General features: G+C 37.1%; 1 protein-coding gene across 1 annotated transcript; it reads right to left on the bottom strand.

The window, feature by feature from the left end:
* Window positions 1-7,457: 7,457 nt before the first annotated feature.
* On the bottom strand, window positions 7,458-11,027 carry LOC110920895 (receptor-like protein kinase HSL1). Its single transcript, XM_022165116.2, has 2 exons — window positions 8,348-11,027; window positions 7,458-8,122 (listed from the first exon to the last, which is right to left on the bottom strand). The coding sequence occupies exons 1-2, from the start codon at window positions 10,923-10,925 to the stop codon at window positions 7,725-7,727; spliced, it is 2,976 nt and encodes a 991-aa protein (XP_022020808.1). The 5' UTR covers window positions 10,926-11,027; the 3' UTR covers window positions 7,458-7,724.
* Between the last annotated feature and the right edge of the window lie 5,267 nt (window positions 11,028-16,294).

The raw sequence follows: 16,294 nt of genomic DNA, 5'->3' as shown, positions 1-16,294 counted from the left end.
TTTATAAACTGGATATCGTCTGTATAACATAAAAAAAAAACCATAATACTAGAACGTGTTGTCACACCCCAACCGATGGCGAAAACATCGGGATGAGACGAAGTGTGTATAGATTGCTAGAGACGTCATAACACTATGTGACAATATTTAATTTAATTCAAATTTCATTTCAAAACTAAATGTCATACAAAATTTAAAAGGAAATAACAACATTGTTTCAACAAGTAACATAACAACAAAAGATAGATAAATTTAGGTGTGTATCTAGTCCACCCTAAACTTGTTTCATCAATCATCCATACTTCAATAATCAACCTGCAACATGTATTAAAATAGAGTTTCAATGCAAAGGCAAAGAGCGAGTATACAAGTTTGTGTACATAGCATAATAGAATAAAAACTCATATCCAACATGAACATAATAAAATAGTTTCAGCCATGCTAGTTTACGCAGTCCAAGTGATAGCCCAAGTTTCCAATGTGTTAAAGTACCTAACCCAAAGTTTCACGGGAGGTTAATATGTCTCCTCCTAACAATACCCTAAAGACTAACGGGGAGGTGCATTACCCCTATAGCGCTACCATTGTTAAGGCGGAACTACACACAAAGATTAGACGTTCACATAGCACAAAATAGTCTCAAGTTTCACAAGTTTCATGTTTCATGTTTAAAAGGATAGAGCATGTTTCAAATAAGTTTCAAGCGTCACGTGCGTTTAATATAGAATACATGTTGCACCCAAAGTGTTTAAAAGTAAAATGGGTTCGAGTATACTCACGGTTTACAAGTCTTGACTTGGAAGATCCGAGAGTAAGTTTGATGGATGATTTAGCTTGGAGCACCTAGTCCTTCTACACGAGGAGACGTAGGTGTGTGAGTTTTGGCGTTTACGGAAGATTAAGAATATGGAAATAACTTAGTATAACGAAAGTTTATGTGTATGTAAAAATAATCATCTTTTAGACTTTATAGTCATCATATGACACTAGGTAACCAATATGGTTATTTAATGTTTTTCATGGGTAGTGAACCCATTAGAATCATATTAAGGTTTAGGTCTTGGATGATATTCTACTTCTTTAACATGTAAACACAAGTTTAACATCAAAGGTTCGAATGAGTATATGCTTATACTTAGGCTAAATATTACATATTATTTAGGTCCAATATTTCAAGTAGGAGGTAGAAGATTAAATCTCCATTTAGGCACCTCTTAGTTACAAGGATGTCATGTATGGGGTAGGAAGACTAAGCTTCCATTTAGGCACCCCTTTGAAGTTCACCACTTCTCTTGATGTAAAGACAACCAAGGAGGGTCACGAACTAAGGTTTATACGAGTATGTAAGATAAGCTAACTAATAGAAATCATCAAATCATGTGAGGATTGTATGTTTGGACAACCCAAGTTGTTCCATAATCACTCATGTATCAAAGTCTAAGTTTGACATGACTTGTGGGTTAAAACCCTAATCAAAACACCAAGTTTATGAGGTTTAATCCTCTGATTTTAAGTGTCGCAACCATGTTTTTAAGCTTACCCAACCATAAGAGAGGTTGTAAGCATTAGGACATTGGTGTGAGATGTGTTAGACACAAGTTGGATAAGAAATAACAAGTTGTTGAATAATAATAAAAAAAACAGAAAGTTTTAGTCCATTTTAGGGCAAATCCAAGCATGATTCTTCCAAGGAAAACCCAAGAATTCAAACCCAAGGACATAACAAAGCAATAGGAAGAAGAACCAAGTGATTTGGTTGAGAAATGAGCAAGTTACACTCACTTTTGTAAGTCTTCACGAATCTGTCCAAAACTCAGATTCTCAGCTGATTAGAGAGTAGTTTAGTGAAGATTTAGGAGTTGTGAAAGTGTCAAATGGGTTGGAGAAGGTGGGTATTTATAATGGAAGAGTTAGAAGGTGATTGGAGGTGATTAGAGGTGGATTAAAGGTGATTGGGTGAGTTTGGAGAATTGGATTTCGTGCAACCAGCTCAAGAAACACACATTCTGCCGAAACAGGGGCGTAGCGTGACGCGAGGGGGGCTAGGCGTCACGTGGCGCCCTAGTTCCAACAAGTTTGGTTTTGTTGCATTTTGGCCCCTGAAGTTTATGTTTGATTCTTTTAGGTGCATTTTTGATAGTTTAGGGACTTGTTTTGATATAAAAGCATAGTATAAGATGTAGTTAAGCATGATGATCATAACCAAAGTATGTTTAAGCATATAAATGGCATAACCAAGTATCATTCTCGTTCAAAACACGTTCAAGGCATAAGTTTAGTTTAATTTCAAGTTTAGCACATAGTTTCCAAGAATAACGATTAGACATTGATTGATTCACGAAGTCGAACATACGAGCATACATAGAATGCGTATAACATAGATGTAACAAAATATAAGCTTCATTAATGATCCATGTCTCGGTTTGATAATGATTACAAAGAAAGGAACGATTACAAGAATACAAAGTTTCCAAAAATAGAAATACGAACAAAGCTTTCTATAAATGGAAAGTACAAAAGAGCCGGGCGTTACACGTGTACCAAAAAAAAAATATTTTGTATATTTATATTACCTCTACGGCTCTACCATAGTCTAGTAACGGTTCATTTTACTAGTTTTTTTAAGTTGTTATTTGAGAATATTATTTATATATATATATTTATCAAATCAACTAATCAAGTATGAATTTATCTTTGGGATTTATATCATCCTAAAAAATTACATGGTTTAAATATCTCAAACTGTTTACAATGGTGATAATATGTATCTAATTTATTATATTTTAATTTGTTTTAGCTATTAAAAATATAAGGTTATATAAAAATTGTTGTAGCTATTAGGTGTTTCTCGGGGGGGGGGGGGGGGAAGCAACAATAACTTTCTATACTTCCAATATTCATCCGCAGATCTCCGATAATGATCTGTTAATTGAATATCGGAGCTATGGATTCATTGTGGACGCTTATATTGCAAGGAAGTGGGATAAGTTCAGGAAAATGTTTGGCTTCGTAAGATTCGCAAGGGTGAGAGGTGCAGGGAAAATGGAGACATCACTCAACCAGTTGTCCTTGTGTGGGATGAAGGTGAACAGGGAAATCATGGGTGGAAAGGTATACGAGAAGGTGCCCCAGACGGTGGTGGTGCTGGTCGGTCGGTACACAGATCGAATGGGGGGTGGTTTAGAGGGTGTGGATGTGTGGTGATCAGAGTTGGCTGGTACCGTCGCCGGAGTCCGGCGACTCGATCTGAGGAGAAGAGGGGAATCGAGAGGTGGATGAGGGGAGTGTTGTGTCTGTGTATAAGGTCTTCATTTGTGTTAGGGTTTTTGTTTTGGTTCTTGTGAAGATGTTTTAAGCAGGGGATTCATAGCTTATTTTTTAAGATGAAAAAAGCTGAGTTCCGATCTGTTTAAAGAAAAAAAACAAACAGTCTGCAAGGCCTTATGTCTGCCCGCCTATAGACATAGGCTCTTTGCAGACGTTTTAAGCAAAAACAAACAGCACCTTAAGCTATAAGGTGTGGTCATGACCCTCATAACCCTTTACGTAGGCATTATGTCACCCCACTCTCATCCACTATGCAAATCCACCACCCTACATGGTGTGATCATGACCCAAACCACCATCCACTTTTTTATTTTTTTGAATTTATTTTTCTCTACAATTTATTGAAACTATTTTTTTTAATTCTCGAGACCAGCCAATTTAATTTAATTTAATATATATATATATATATATATATATATATATATATATATATATATATATATATATATATATATATATATATATGAGAAATACCAAGTTCGATATGGAGGTATGATTACCGTAGAATGTTTTCCCAGCCATATCAATATGTTCATTGCACGCGGAAAACTCACCTTTCACATTTTTTAGAATTAAAAATTTACATTACATTACAAAAACTCACCTGTTTATTAGACCATACGTAGTGAGAGTTTTTAGGCGTTTCCCCCCTAAAAAACGCCCCAAAACACCCGTCTCCCACCCCGGGGGAGTTTTTTCACCAAATTTGCTTGGCGTGCTTTTTTCCACACCCTGGTTCATTTGTTTTGGCCAATCACCCTTGATCTTACTTTTGTTTGTCCAATAAGATTTTTTGATGGTTTTTTTAGTTAATTTTGTTACACCTCTTTTAACATAATGACCCACATCCCCACTACACCCATTTTAGAAAACGCCCTATAATTCCCCATTGCTGACTGGGCTGCCACATGACGCAAAACGCCCAAAGGTAAGAGCATTACCACTACACATGGTCTTACCACAAACATACGCTAACAACAAAATCACTTTCCTTTCTTCTCTGTTATCTCATAAACAAACCCTAAAAATCAATACAGCAGCCGCCACCTCTAAACTCCCTTCTTCTCTTCTACGATTCAAATCAACAAACCCAATACAGTAGACATTAAACAAATCTGATTCACTCCTCTACCTCTTCTTCGTTGCAAACGGTCAAATTGTTGGAATTTGAAAATAAAAGGTACAACATGGTTTCTGTGGATTAAACCACGCAAACTACCGTGGAATGAAAAGGGGGCAGTGTACTGCTTAAACCACGTAACACGTGGACAATCACGACCCAACCTACATGCTCCTTCATATTCGATAGCCTTACCACGCCAACAAGGCAACAAATGTATTGTGAAAACATGTTAATGTGTGTGCGAGGATTGAAATTAAAATCTAGATCTTATGTAACTTAAAATATTAGGATAAATAAACCAATAAAAAGAGAGAGGTAAATAATAAAACATAAAAACATGGTGAACGCTATACACATTACTAAAACAATCGAGTTTTAAAAAAATGTTGTATAAGGGTTTGTACCTTAAAACATTACTTTAACTTTCATTCTCATTCATTAAGTCGGTAATTCCAAAATTAAGGTGATCTATACACAACATAATACATACAACAAATTCACATTATATAAATCTTATGAGTGGGTGGGGGTTGGGCCAATTTGCAAAACAATTAGAGCTAAGATGTTGCTTCACTTGAAGTTAAGGGTTCAAGACTCGTCAAAGATGAATTTGTATAATATAAGCCGTAAAAAAAATTATGTATGAACTAACTTTGTGATGCAAAATAACGTACCATTCTTAAATAATCAAATAAATACAACCTTAATTAATAATAATAATAATAATCTTAAATTGTGTAAATACCTTTTTATGTTTATTTTAAAACTTAACCTAGAAAAGCATACAATCTCACCAATTGATTTTAGGGATTTCGTAGTCAAATAATATATGATAAAGTAACTCATACGTCACAATCACCGCTTAACATATTTAGGGTGGACAGTATAATAGCGGTGACTCAATCGGGGATGTCACTTTATCGCGTGGTGATGCTTTGCTAGCCCTTGTTCGGTGATCAGTGAGGGGCCAAGGCGGTGTATACTCACCGAGTGAGCAACCGAAAGAGAAGAGAAAGAGAAAGATAAAGAGGAGAGAGAGGGTTAATGGTGGGTCCCAACCCCTTTCAACCAATCACACTTTTTTTTAAATTGTTTACCACTCTCCAGGTATTTGACTATTGCTAGTGATTAAGTGCAAAATGTAGAGTGGAGTGGGGATTTAACATGACATGACATTATTGGTAAGAAAAATGTTTAAACACTCACAATTTGGTGACCACTCCCTCCACCCTTACACATTACACAGTTTGTTGTAAAGATGTCTATATGATGTGCGGACTATTATTTTTGACGTACAAAGCATTTTTTTAAAGAAAAAAGAACACAAAAGGTAAGTCTTCTATATGAACACACGTTATTCTATTATTCATAACGCATGACTATGCCGAATTAAGGGTTATAAAATCTTGTCGAACAATTTGAGGCCTTAAACCCTTTCGACAATAAATGTTTAAAACTTTAATGCAATATTTAGAGTTCTCATGTAATCTTCCCCCCCCCCCCCCAAACACACACACATACGTATGTGTGTGTATATATATATATATATATATATATATATATATATATATGGAAAGGTTATCTAAAGAACTCTAAAAATTGTGGGGACTTGAGGACCCTTTATGTTAACTCTAGATGTTGAGGGAGGTATTTGGGAGATAGCTGAACTTGTGGAGTCAAATTGAAACTTTTTTCACACTTAATATGGACGGCAAAATGCTGCCAAATACTTCTTCTATTCACACCTTTAAAAATTAATATTTGATGTAACATTCATAAATTATTCTCTTAAGCTTATATTTAAAATATAGTTTATTTTTTTTTAACATTTCATCTACTTCTTTTAATTATTTAGAGTAACTTATATAAAGTATCATATTTTAAGACTGTGAATAAAAAAGAAAAAAAAAACAATTACTAATTAGAAACTTAAATGATCACATCAATACTATATAAAACATAATATGAATAATAGATTTTAATAATTGCAATTATTGTCTGTTGGCCGGCAACGGTCCTAACTTTAAAAATTCCCACTGGTGGTCCTATCTTTTCACATATTGGCCTTCAATGGACCTTGACTAACAGAACCTTGACGTTGTTAGTCTTCGGTCGTCGAAAAAACGTTTTCGGACGGAAAAGTATTTTTTGGCCGGAAAACTCAACCTATTCGTCTGAAACCTTTTTGAAACCTTATTACACGCCATTAGGAACCTTTTCTAGTAAAAAACCCCAATTATTAAGGTCGTCGGAAAAACTCCTTTTTTCGGCGGAAAACTTCTTTTTGGCTGGAAAACTCAACTTTTACCTGGAAAACTCAAAGTTTTTGTCCCAAACCTGTTTGTAACAATAGATCAGAACTTTAGAAACCTTTTTTCCGGCGACCAGAGATTAACGACGTTAGAGTTCTGTTAGTCAGGGTCAATTGAAGGCAAATTTGTGAAAAAATAGAACCAACAGTGAAAACTTTTAAAATTAGAACCATTGCCAACCAACAGGCAATAGTTGAGAAGTTTGATTATTAAAATCCGTTATTCCAAAATCATATTAAAAGTTTCCATAAATTTGCCTCCACGAATGACAACTCCAATACCTCCCAAATTGGAGACGATCATGTAAATGAAGTAAAAAGGATAAGTATCTTTATAACAAAATTTATGATTGGAAAATAGCAAACTGAAAATAGATTGACCTGACTCAATTTGTTTGGCTACATTTAACAATATGTAAACCGGACCATTAATAAAATGATAAAATTTTGTCTTTAGATTTATAACCTTATTTAAACTTCAAAAAAAATAAATATTTTAATATACCTTCTAATTGAAACTGGGAATCGTTTTTCTTAAAGTTTAAACCAGAGTGATACATACCTTCTATTTGAAACCGGGAATCGTTTTTCTTTTAAAGTTTAAACCAGAGTGATACCGGGCATAAACATATAATCGATTTGTAGTTTTCCACTATATATATTTATATAAAAAAGTTATAACTAATAAATTAAAACTATTACAAAACACATCACATTGACTATTTATAGAAGAAAACGACTAACACAGTCAATTTTTTACAAGATTACCTTTTTCAAACTATATGATTACTACTTGCTGAAAATTTAGACTTTAATTGTTGCTAGTCCTAAAGACCTCACTTGTATTTTTAAGTGACAATGTACAACATTTGATGCACAATGTACATCATTTCAAAGCATGATGTACAAATTTCTACCCTTCCTGTAGAAATTTTTCTCTATACCAATATGAGGTGTCTTTAATCAAACCAAACTTGCTTCATCAGAACAATCTTCTTCTTCAAAACAAGGAGACACTTTCCCTTCTTTGTTTGTGATAGGCTTTGGTTTACCATCAACCGCAGATTCTTGAAGTAAGTTCACTACGGTTCGCATCGAAGGCCGGCTCATTGGAAGGGGGTTAATGCATAGCAAACCGATATCAAGAACCCTATAGATTTGCTCTTTGGGACCATATTCAAGTTCAGGATCTACCACATGGTCATGACCCTTTTCGTTAACTGTGGTTTGGACCCATGTGGCTAAGTCGCTTTCGAGAAATTCTGGGTCTATTGGTTTCCTTCCGGTCACTAGCTCCAATATCACCACTCCAAAGCTGTATATGTCACTCTTCTCATTTACACGAAGTGTGTATGCATATTCTGAGACGGGTAAATGAAAATATTATAAAACCTCAAAATTGTTTATTCTAAAGTTTATTTCTATTTTGATTTTATAGTTTGTTATCATATTCAATTTATCATTATTAAAAAAAATACAAAATTTGTTTTGACATGTTACCCGATCCACCCATCCATTTGTCACATTTAATATGATTCGTAGTGATTAATACACCGTTTAAGTTTAAATCGATAAAATGATCGTACCAGGAGCAATATAACCACGAGAACCCGCAATAACCGACATCGATTCCGACCCTTTATTAGTTAAGTTGATGAATTTGGCGACACCAAAATCAGCTATTCTAGCCCCGTAATCCTCGTCTAGCAATATGTTATTTGACTTGACGTCCCTATGAACAATCGGAGGAACGCAATCATGATGCAAATACGACAACCCCTCAGCCGCATCAAGAACAATCTTGAATCGCATAGACCATTCCAATAATCGACCTTTGGTGCTATGCAACACATCCCCTAAACTTCCGTTTCGCATATATTCATAAACCAAAAGCCTAGAGTTCCCACTCTTGAAACAACACCATAATCTAACTATGTTTTTATGCCTAATCTTTCCTAAAGTCTCGACTTCACTCTCGAACTCTTTCTGTGAAGTCATTTTGGCGTCTTCGTCATTCTTTACTGACCCTTCCCATAACTTCTTAACCGCCACGGATTCACCGTTGCTAAGAACAGCCTTATACACTTTCCCCGACGCGCCACTTCCTATCACATTGTTTTCATTCAAAAGATGAATGATTTCGATTTCACTAAAACCCAGCTTGTGAAACGATCTCCACTTCGATATCGACACTCCTTGGTTCGTTTTCTTGATGCTACGATACTTGAAAACGAACCAAATCACACCGATAGCGAGAACCACTCCAGAAAACACGAATATGAACCTAAGCAGCCATAGATTATGATTACTCTTTGATTGATAGTTTTCAACACAACGAGGACTAAACCCGCCACATAACTCGGGATTACCCAAGAAGCTATCGCGATAAACGTCTTTATGAAACACCGAAGGGATCTCTCCCGAAAGCTGATTGTTCGACAAATTCAGCGTGTTTAGCATCAAATTCGCTAACCCGGATGGGATCTTTCCGGAAAACGAATTACCCGAAAGATCAAGATAATTAAGCACCGGGAGACTACCGATTTCGTTCGGGATCTCGCCTGTGAACTTATTGTTAGCTAAATTAAGCTCATTTAGCTGTTTAAGGGACTCGATTTCTGCCGGAATTCGACCCGAAAGATCATTTTTACTAAGATCAAGTATCCCCAAATGATTCAGTTTGAACAATGATTGTGGAATCTCACCAGTTAACTTATTATCACTAGCGAAGAACTCAACCAAGTTGCTAAAAGATCCTATTTTCTCAGGTATGCCACCGGAAAACCCGTTACCGGATATCATAATCGACGAAAGATTGAGCCCAACGGATACAATCGAAGACAAATTACCCGAAAACGAATTCTCAGCAAGATCAAGAAGATAAACATGTGGCAACCCCCAAATTCCCGCCGGAACTTCACCGGAAAACTTGTTCTTACTCACCCGAATTCTCCCTAAACTCCTACATTCCCCTAAACTCGCCGGAATCTCACCGGAAAGCGAATTCCCAATCAAAACAAGATCATACAACTCCCCCTTTTCACACAAACCACTCGGAATTTCCCCGAATAGCTTATTATACGAAAGATCAAGCGTGGTTAACGTCGAAAACTTCCCTAAATCACTCGGAATCGGCCCGATTAACGAATTATCGAATAAACGCAAATCATACAAATTTGGGGATTTTGCTAAGCTCACAGGGATCAACCCCTGCAGTTTATTATCCGATAACCCGAGGGACGACAAAGGCAACTTGCATAACTCCACCGGTATAGCTCCAGTGAAATGGTTTATCGATAAATCTATTCGTCTCAATGCGGTCAAATTCGACCACCCCTTCTTGGGCAACTCACCGGAAAACGAATTATTAAAAAGCTCAAGCTGGTACAAGTTTCTGAGCTCAAACACAATATCCGGGAACGCACCAGTGAGCGAATTATACGACAATTCGAGATTCGAAAGCTTCGTTAACCGGGAAAATGTCGCCGGAATTTCACCGGAAAACCCGCATGAACTGAGCCAGAGGTATTCAACGTTGGAAAGATTACCCAATTGAGGAGGAATTGGGCCCGGAATGAAATTATTATAAGCAAGAACAAGTTCTTTTAAAGTTGTTAGATTTGTTAAAACCACCGGAAAGGACCCGTTAAGCAAATTGTTGGTTAAATTAAGAATTTGAAGTCGTCGGAAATTTCCAAAAGTGGCGGGAACTTCGCCGGAGAGGCTGTTTTCCTGTAAATCGAGGTAAAGGAGGTTGGGGATGTCGGGGAGGGTGGAGGGGATGAGGCCGTGGAAGTAGTTTGCAGAGAGGTCGAGGTGAGTGAGATTCCGGCAGGCGGAGATGGTGGGTGGAATATTGGAATTGAGGTTGTTGTTGTGTAAGGAGAGGGTGGAGAGGGAGGGGAGGCGGCAGAGGGTGGTGGGGAAAGGGCCGGAGAGGGAGGCGGAAGGGAGGTGGATTCCGGTGACGGAGTTGGAGTGGGTGCAGGTGATGCCGGTCCAGTTGCAGGGGGTGGGGTGGGCGGGGTTCCAGTCGGAGAGGATGCCGGTGGGGTCTGAGAGGGTGGATTTGGCTTGGAGGAGATCGAGGCCTTCTTGGGTTAATGAGAGGGTGGTGGTTGATACGGAGAGTAAGAGGATGATGGTGATGATAGGTGGTGGCATGCTGCCTGGCGACGAAGAAAAGAAAATATGGAAAGGTGTCTGCTGGTTGGTGTTTATTATTCAAAGGTGGGAGTGTGTGTGCATTTTATTTCAACAAAGGCAACTACTAACAACCTTCTTATTTATGTGTTCTTCTCATTTTAAATTGGCAATTTTATTTTTTTATTACATAAAATAAAAAAAACTAATATTAATAATAAGAATAATATATTAAAGTTTATACCCTTTTATGACAAAACATTCCAATATTCTAAATAATTTCTATACTTTTTTTTTTTATTCTGTTTTACTGTTATATAAGGTCAAACAAATTACACCAAGATAGAAAATCCGCAAACAAGTATATCATAACTTGATGTATTTAACAATCTGGCCGTTCCTACATTTTTTGAGACCCTAAGCGAACTATGAAGTGGGGGCCCTAATTTCATCGATAAACTCTCCTCCAATCCCGACGCCATAGGTGATTACCCTTACTTTTTGTCTAGTGATAGCCGATAGCCTAGAAATTAAAAGCAGGTTGCGATTGGAAGTGGAAACGATGATTGCGGCTGTATTAGGGGCTTTAGGCCGCTAAATATTGATGATTAGGTCGATGGTTGTCGTGTTGTAATAGTTGGAAATCAAGGCGAAATTGGTTTTGAAACTTGGTCTTTTTTTGCTAAACAATATTTATTTTGAGCCCCTTCAATGAAAAACAAGTTTTGTTTTGAAATAAATGTATTTATTTGAGCCTAATACATATACTATATAAAAACTTTCAAAAAAACTTAGAGGCCTTTATTTTTTGGTGGCCCTAGACCCGTGCCTAGATTGCCAAACCTTTGGAGCCGGCTCCTTCAACATATATTCTATACTATCTTAAAATACAAAGTCGGTGGAAACCCACCGGCTTTGCCTCCCCCAAACTTTCAACTTTTAGGTTTTGGCCCCAATTTTCTCATTTACAAGTTCACACATCATGATACGTCGACAAAAATCATCGTTTCCACCATGCTCCACCATTCTCTTTCATCTTTCTCACTCAAGAAGTTACACTATCCAATGCACCACTCTGAGAAACTAGATCGGAAAAATTGAAAGATCGTAGAATGAAACGGACCGTATGGAACCACCATCACCACAGCCAGCCCATGACGTTGCACCCGATCATCAACGCTGGAACAACCACCACCACAGCCGCTCCACCATCTACTTTCCCTCTCTTCGGTTTTCTGAGCTAAAAAGCGACGGTGGTTCTGCACTCGAATCTCCTTCTTCATTCCCGATCTAGGACATGCAACAATTGCCGAGCAGGAACAAAGCTACACCCACATTTTTAATCAACAACCCATCCAGATTACAAATTTCATAACAAATACCAAAAACGAAATTTAAATAAGTGGACCAAAACCTTTAGGATTACAAGCTTCATAAAAGAGACAAACAAAGCTTTGATTTTTATTTTTGAATGGTGCAGAACCTACTGTGGTAGGTGATGGTGGTGGAAATAAATGTTCAAAGAGAGAACAGAGAAAGATCGAGAACTAAATGAATGAATTTTAAAAAAGAGAATACAATAAATTAATTTTTACCTTAATAAAAAAGATCTTGAGATTTGTAAAGATCTTGAGATTTGTTCGGTTTGATTATTTTTGGGTTTCATAAATTAAAATTAAACTTTTTTCTCTTTTGCATCCTCACATATTAACTACACATCACCAAGTATAAATTTAGCATTATTTTTCTTTTTTTAAAGAGAAATGTCACTTCTTTTACACAATTACACCAATATTTATTTTATTTGCAAAAGTTCTACCATGAGATCTCCCGATTAAAATACATATGCTTTCATCAAAATACACAATAGCCACTTGCCTTAGACTATGGGTTATGGTGCGGGGTTGGGGCGTGGGTTAGGTACAAACACCCAAGTCACCATTCCGGGTAAGCTTGGGTTTCGGTGTGGCCCCTTGGGCAGGGTTTCAGCCCAGGCGTTGGGCCGGCCTAGCGGTCTTCCGTGACCGGCTCTCATTGGCTGGGTTGGTTAAGCTATAGGTGGCTAGGTTTTTTTTTTTAATTTTGTGTGTATTTTTATAATAATTGAAAAAAAAATTATAACACGTGGCCAACCCACGCGGGCTAGCCACGCCCCGCCATACCGACCCAACATGCAACTGACCAGCGGTGCCCCTCGAAATCCACGTGTCAACCTATGCCCCAAACCCCGCCCCACCATACCCCACGGTCTTTATTACACCCATCATATTATCCTTAACTTTTGAAAATTATAATTTTACCCCTATACTATTAATCTATTTTACAACCCTCTCAAAAGTGCGTGGCATTTATGATAACGGTCCTTTTTTTCCACCCACCATATAACTCAACTTTTGAAAATTGTTGTTTTAACCCTTACACTATTACTTTATTTTACGAAACCTTAACTTTTAAAAATTGCAATTTTTTTTTCTTTAGCTAATTTTCTTTTTAAACTACTAATAATTTGTCGTTGTGTTTAAAAACTTTATAAAAATATCATTTAAACCAACCCGAGTTTCTAAATCTCCGACTTTACCCCTTTCGTTCCTTTACCTAAAAAATTATTTTTACGTGCGTATTTTTTATTTATGTGTCTTATAAATTTGAGTTTTCCTATGTTTCTACATAAACTTATTTTTAAGCAAGTCATGTCAAATATAATACGTTTTCGTGCTTATTTTATGTACGGTTTTAGTTGGTCTACGTTTCATTGTAAATTTTGTTCTGAATCAAATGAGGTCAAATATAATACGTTCTCATTCGACGGTATAAATTTTAGTTACTCTACGTTTCGACCCTGTCACAACGTGTAGGGTAAAATTCCAACCCTTGATGTGAATATGTTTTTTTAGTCACGTGACAGTTTTCCCTTTATTCACGTTTTAAGCTTTGTTTTGTACATTTCATGTTTATGAGCAGGATCACATACAAAAACGTTATGATTGTACTGTATAAATTCGATTACTTTACATTGGATCCAACCGCAAATGCTATTCAGTTAAATCGGATATGTTAAAGCGCATGTTTTCAAATTGTATACGTATCACATAACGCTTGAATTAATTCATTCAGTGTTTGCAATGTACCCGCGCCGCAACGCGCACGGGTCTAATTACTAGTTAGTTATTACAATCTAATGAACGTTGGCCTGGGTACTCATTTCTTATTAGCTATTGGATTTGCATGTCTATATATAGTGCATGTTTGTTTATGTTCTTTATGTCCTTGAAGAAAAGAAAATACTCACCCGATGCTCATTGTTTGAACCCGACCTTAAGTGCCCGACCAACATTTTATACTTTTAATAACTTTTAACTTTCTAACATGTTCGACCTATTATTTATTATACTTTGTATAACTATACAAAATATAATATATTCATTTTTAGTGAGAGTAAATAGGTTTGGGTAGTTAAACATGTATTAGCAATATTATATTCGTAAAAACCCAAATATTTTTAAGACTAATCTCACATTCAATCTGGTCCTTTTACCAAGGAAAATCTCCAATCTAAACTTAAAATTTACACTAATTATTTCAGACTCTATATATAACTAATAAATTGACTAGCGATTATTGTATGGGGATTACCTCCGAATACTTCGGAGGTGATTTGACGGCGATCTTCAGGCGAATTGGATTCAATGGCGGGCAAGGAGAAATACAAACAAGACACCTGGTACGACGCTCCATCTAGGAAAGGAAGAAGACAGGACCAGGCGGAATCCTCGAAATAGAATGATGTGAAGGTTACGAAATTCTTTGTCTCAAATCTGCCGGGAGGTTGTGTGTCTTATGATCTGGTAGCTGTGTTGAAAGGTTTCGGTGAGATTCAGAATACATATATTGCCAGGAAGTTTGACAAACTTGGTAAGCGATTTGGTTTTGTTTCTTTCGTGAATGTACGGGACCCGATAGATCTTGAGAACCAGATGAAAGATGTTTGGATCGGATCTTATAAGCTTTATATTGTACTAGCCCGTTTTGTGGACGGGGAAAAGGTTTACAGGAATGGGGATAAAAAATGGGTACCTTTGACAAGGGAGGTGGAGAATTCTAATGTTGTTAATGGGGAGGATTCTAGGAACAAGGTTGATGAGAACATTAGGGTGGAAAAAAGTAAGGGTGATGGGAGATCTTTTCGGGATACATTGCTGAATTTTGAACCTGAGAGAAAGTCCTTGGAGTTTTTAATAGATAAGGATGTCAAGGGGGGTTTGGTATGGGATGGCTGTGGTCTTATTGGTAAAGTTGCAGATTTTAAAAAGCTTTCGGAGTTGAGAACTTGGTTACAATTCGTGGGACAAAAGAAGGTGGGTATTAGATATTTGGGTGGTTTCTGGGTGGTCCTTTTATTTGACTCGGACGTCTGCATGGGAGAATTTTTACGTTCAAATGACGTGTGGAAGGAGTGTTTCGAAAGGTTGGAGAAGTGGGAAGGTCAGGTTATTGATACGGAACGAATCGCTTGGGTGAGGATTCATGGTCTTCCTTTGGGGCTTTTTGATAATGAGGTTTTTAACGGTATTGGTGGTTTCTTTGGTACTGTTATTCAACCAGCTGACATTAGTGAAGCCGAACCAGATTTGACGTATGTGATGATTGGAGTTTTATGTAAGTTGGGGAGTCGGATTAATGAATCGGTTGTTGCTAAATGGAAGGGTAATGAATTTACAGTCTTAGTAGAAGAGGAGTTGGGGGAGTGGATTCCGGAGTGTCTTCAGGAGTCTGTCGAGGACGATGAAGACAGGTTGGAGAATGAACAAGTGACAGAGATGGAAGATCATGACAGTCCACAAAGGAATATGGGTGATAATATTATTCGCTTGGATCAGGTTGTTTCGGAACCAGTTAACAGACCAGTGCCTGATTTGAACTCGGTTGCCCCTGAGGTCAATAATGAGGTTGCTGTTAATTCCACTGATAATGGTGGGACTAAGGATGGAAACGGTATTGGACTGAAGAAGAAGGGTAAGGGTTATCGAAAAAAGACAAGAGCGCAAAAATCTCCGTCACCGACAGGCCAAGAAAGACCCAAGAAACGAGCTAGGGAAGGGGAGGATATTTTTGATTTGGATCGATTAATATACAACCTTAACGGGGATGAGGCAGCCAGACTTCATTACCCCGATCGAGGTAATAATGTTGAGGTAAGTCAAATTAATTTTAACAATGAACAGGTTGATAGTAGGGACAAATCAGCGGAAGATAATGTAGATATGGGGATTGGAGATGAAGTTGCTGAAACTCTGAAGCTGGGTTCGGTTTTAGGGGTTAAACAATTCGAGAATTTTAGTGGATCAGTGGCCTAAGGTTATAAGCGATGAAGGTTTTCAATGTGTGGACCA

This window comes from Helianthus annuus, chromosome 17 (genome assembly GCF_002127325.2).
Source record: "Helianthus annuus cultivar XRQ/B chromosome 17, HanXRQr2.0-SUNRISE, whole genome shotgun sequence".
NCBI classification, from domain to species: Eukaryota; Viridiplantae; Streptophyta; class Magnoliopsida; order Asterales; family Asteraceae; genus Helianthus; species Helianthus annuus.
This window is presented reverse-complemented; position numbering and strand designations above follow the sequence as displayed.

What these genes read in the sequence shown, in the direction of transcription:
- LOC110920895 (XM_022165116.2), bottom strand. Translation starts at nt 10,925, where the DNA reads ATGCCACCACCTATCATCACCATCATCCTCTTACTCTCCGTATCAACC. An exon ending in TCGTGGTTATATTGCTCCTG is followed by an intron (nt 8,123 to 8,347) that starts GTACGATCATTT and finishes TACCCGTCTCAG; the next exon opens with AATATGCATACACACTTCGT.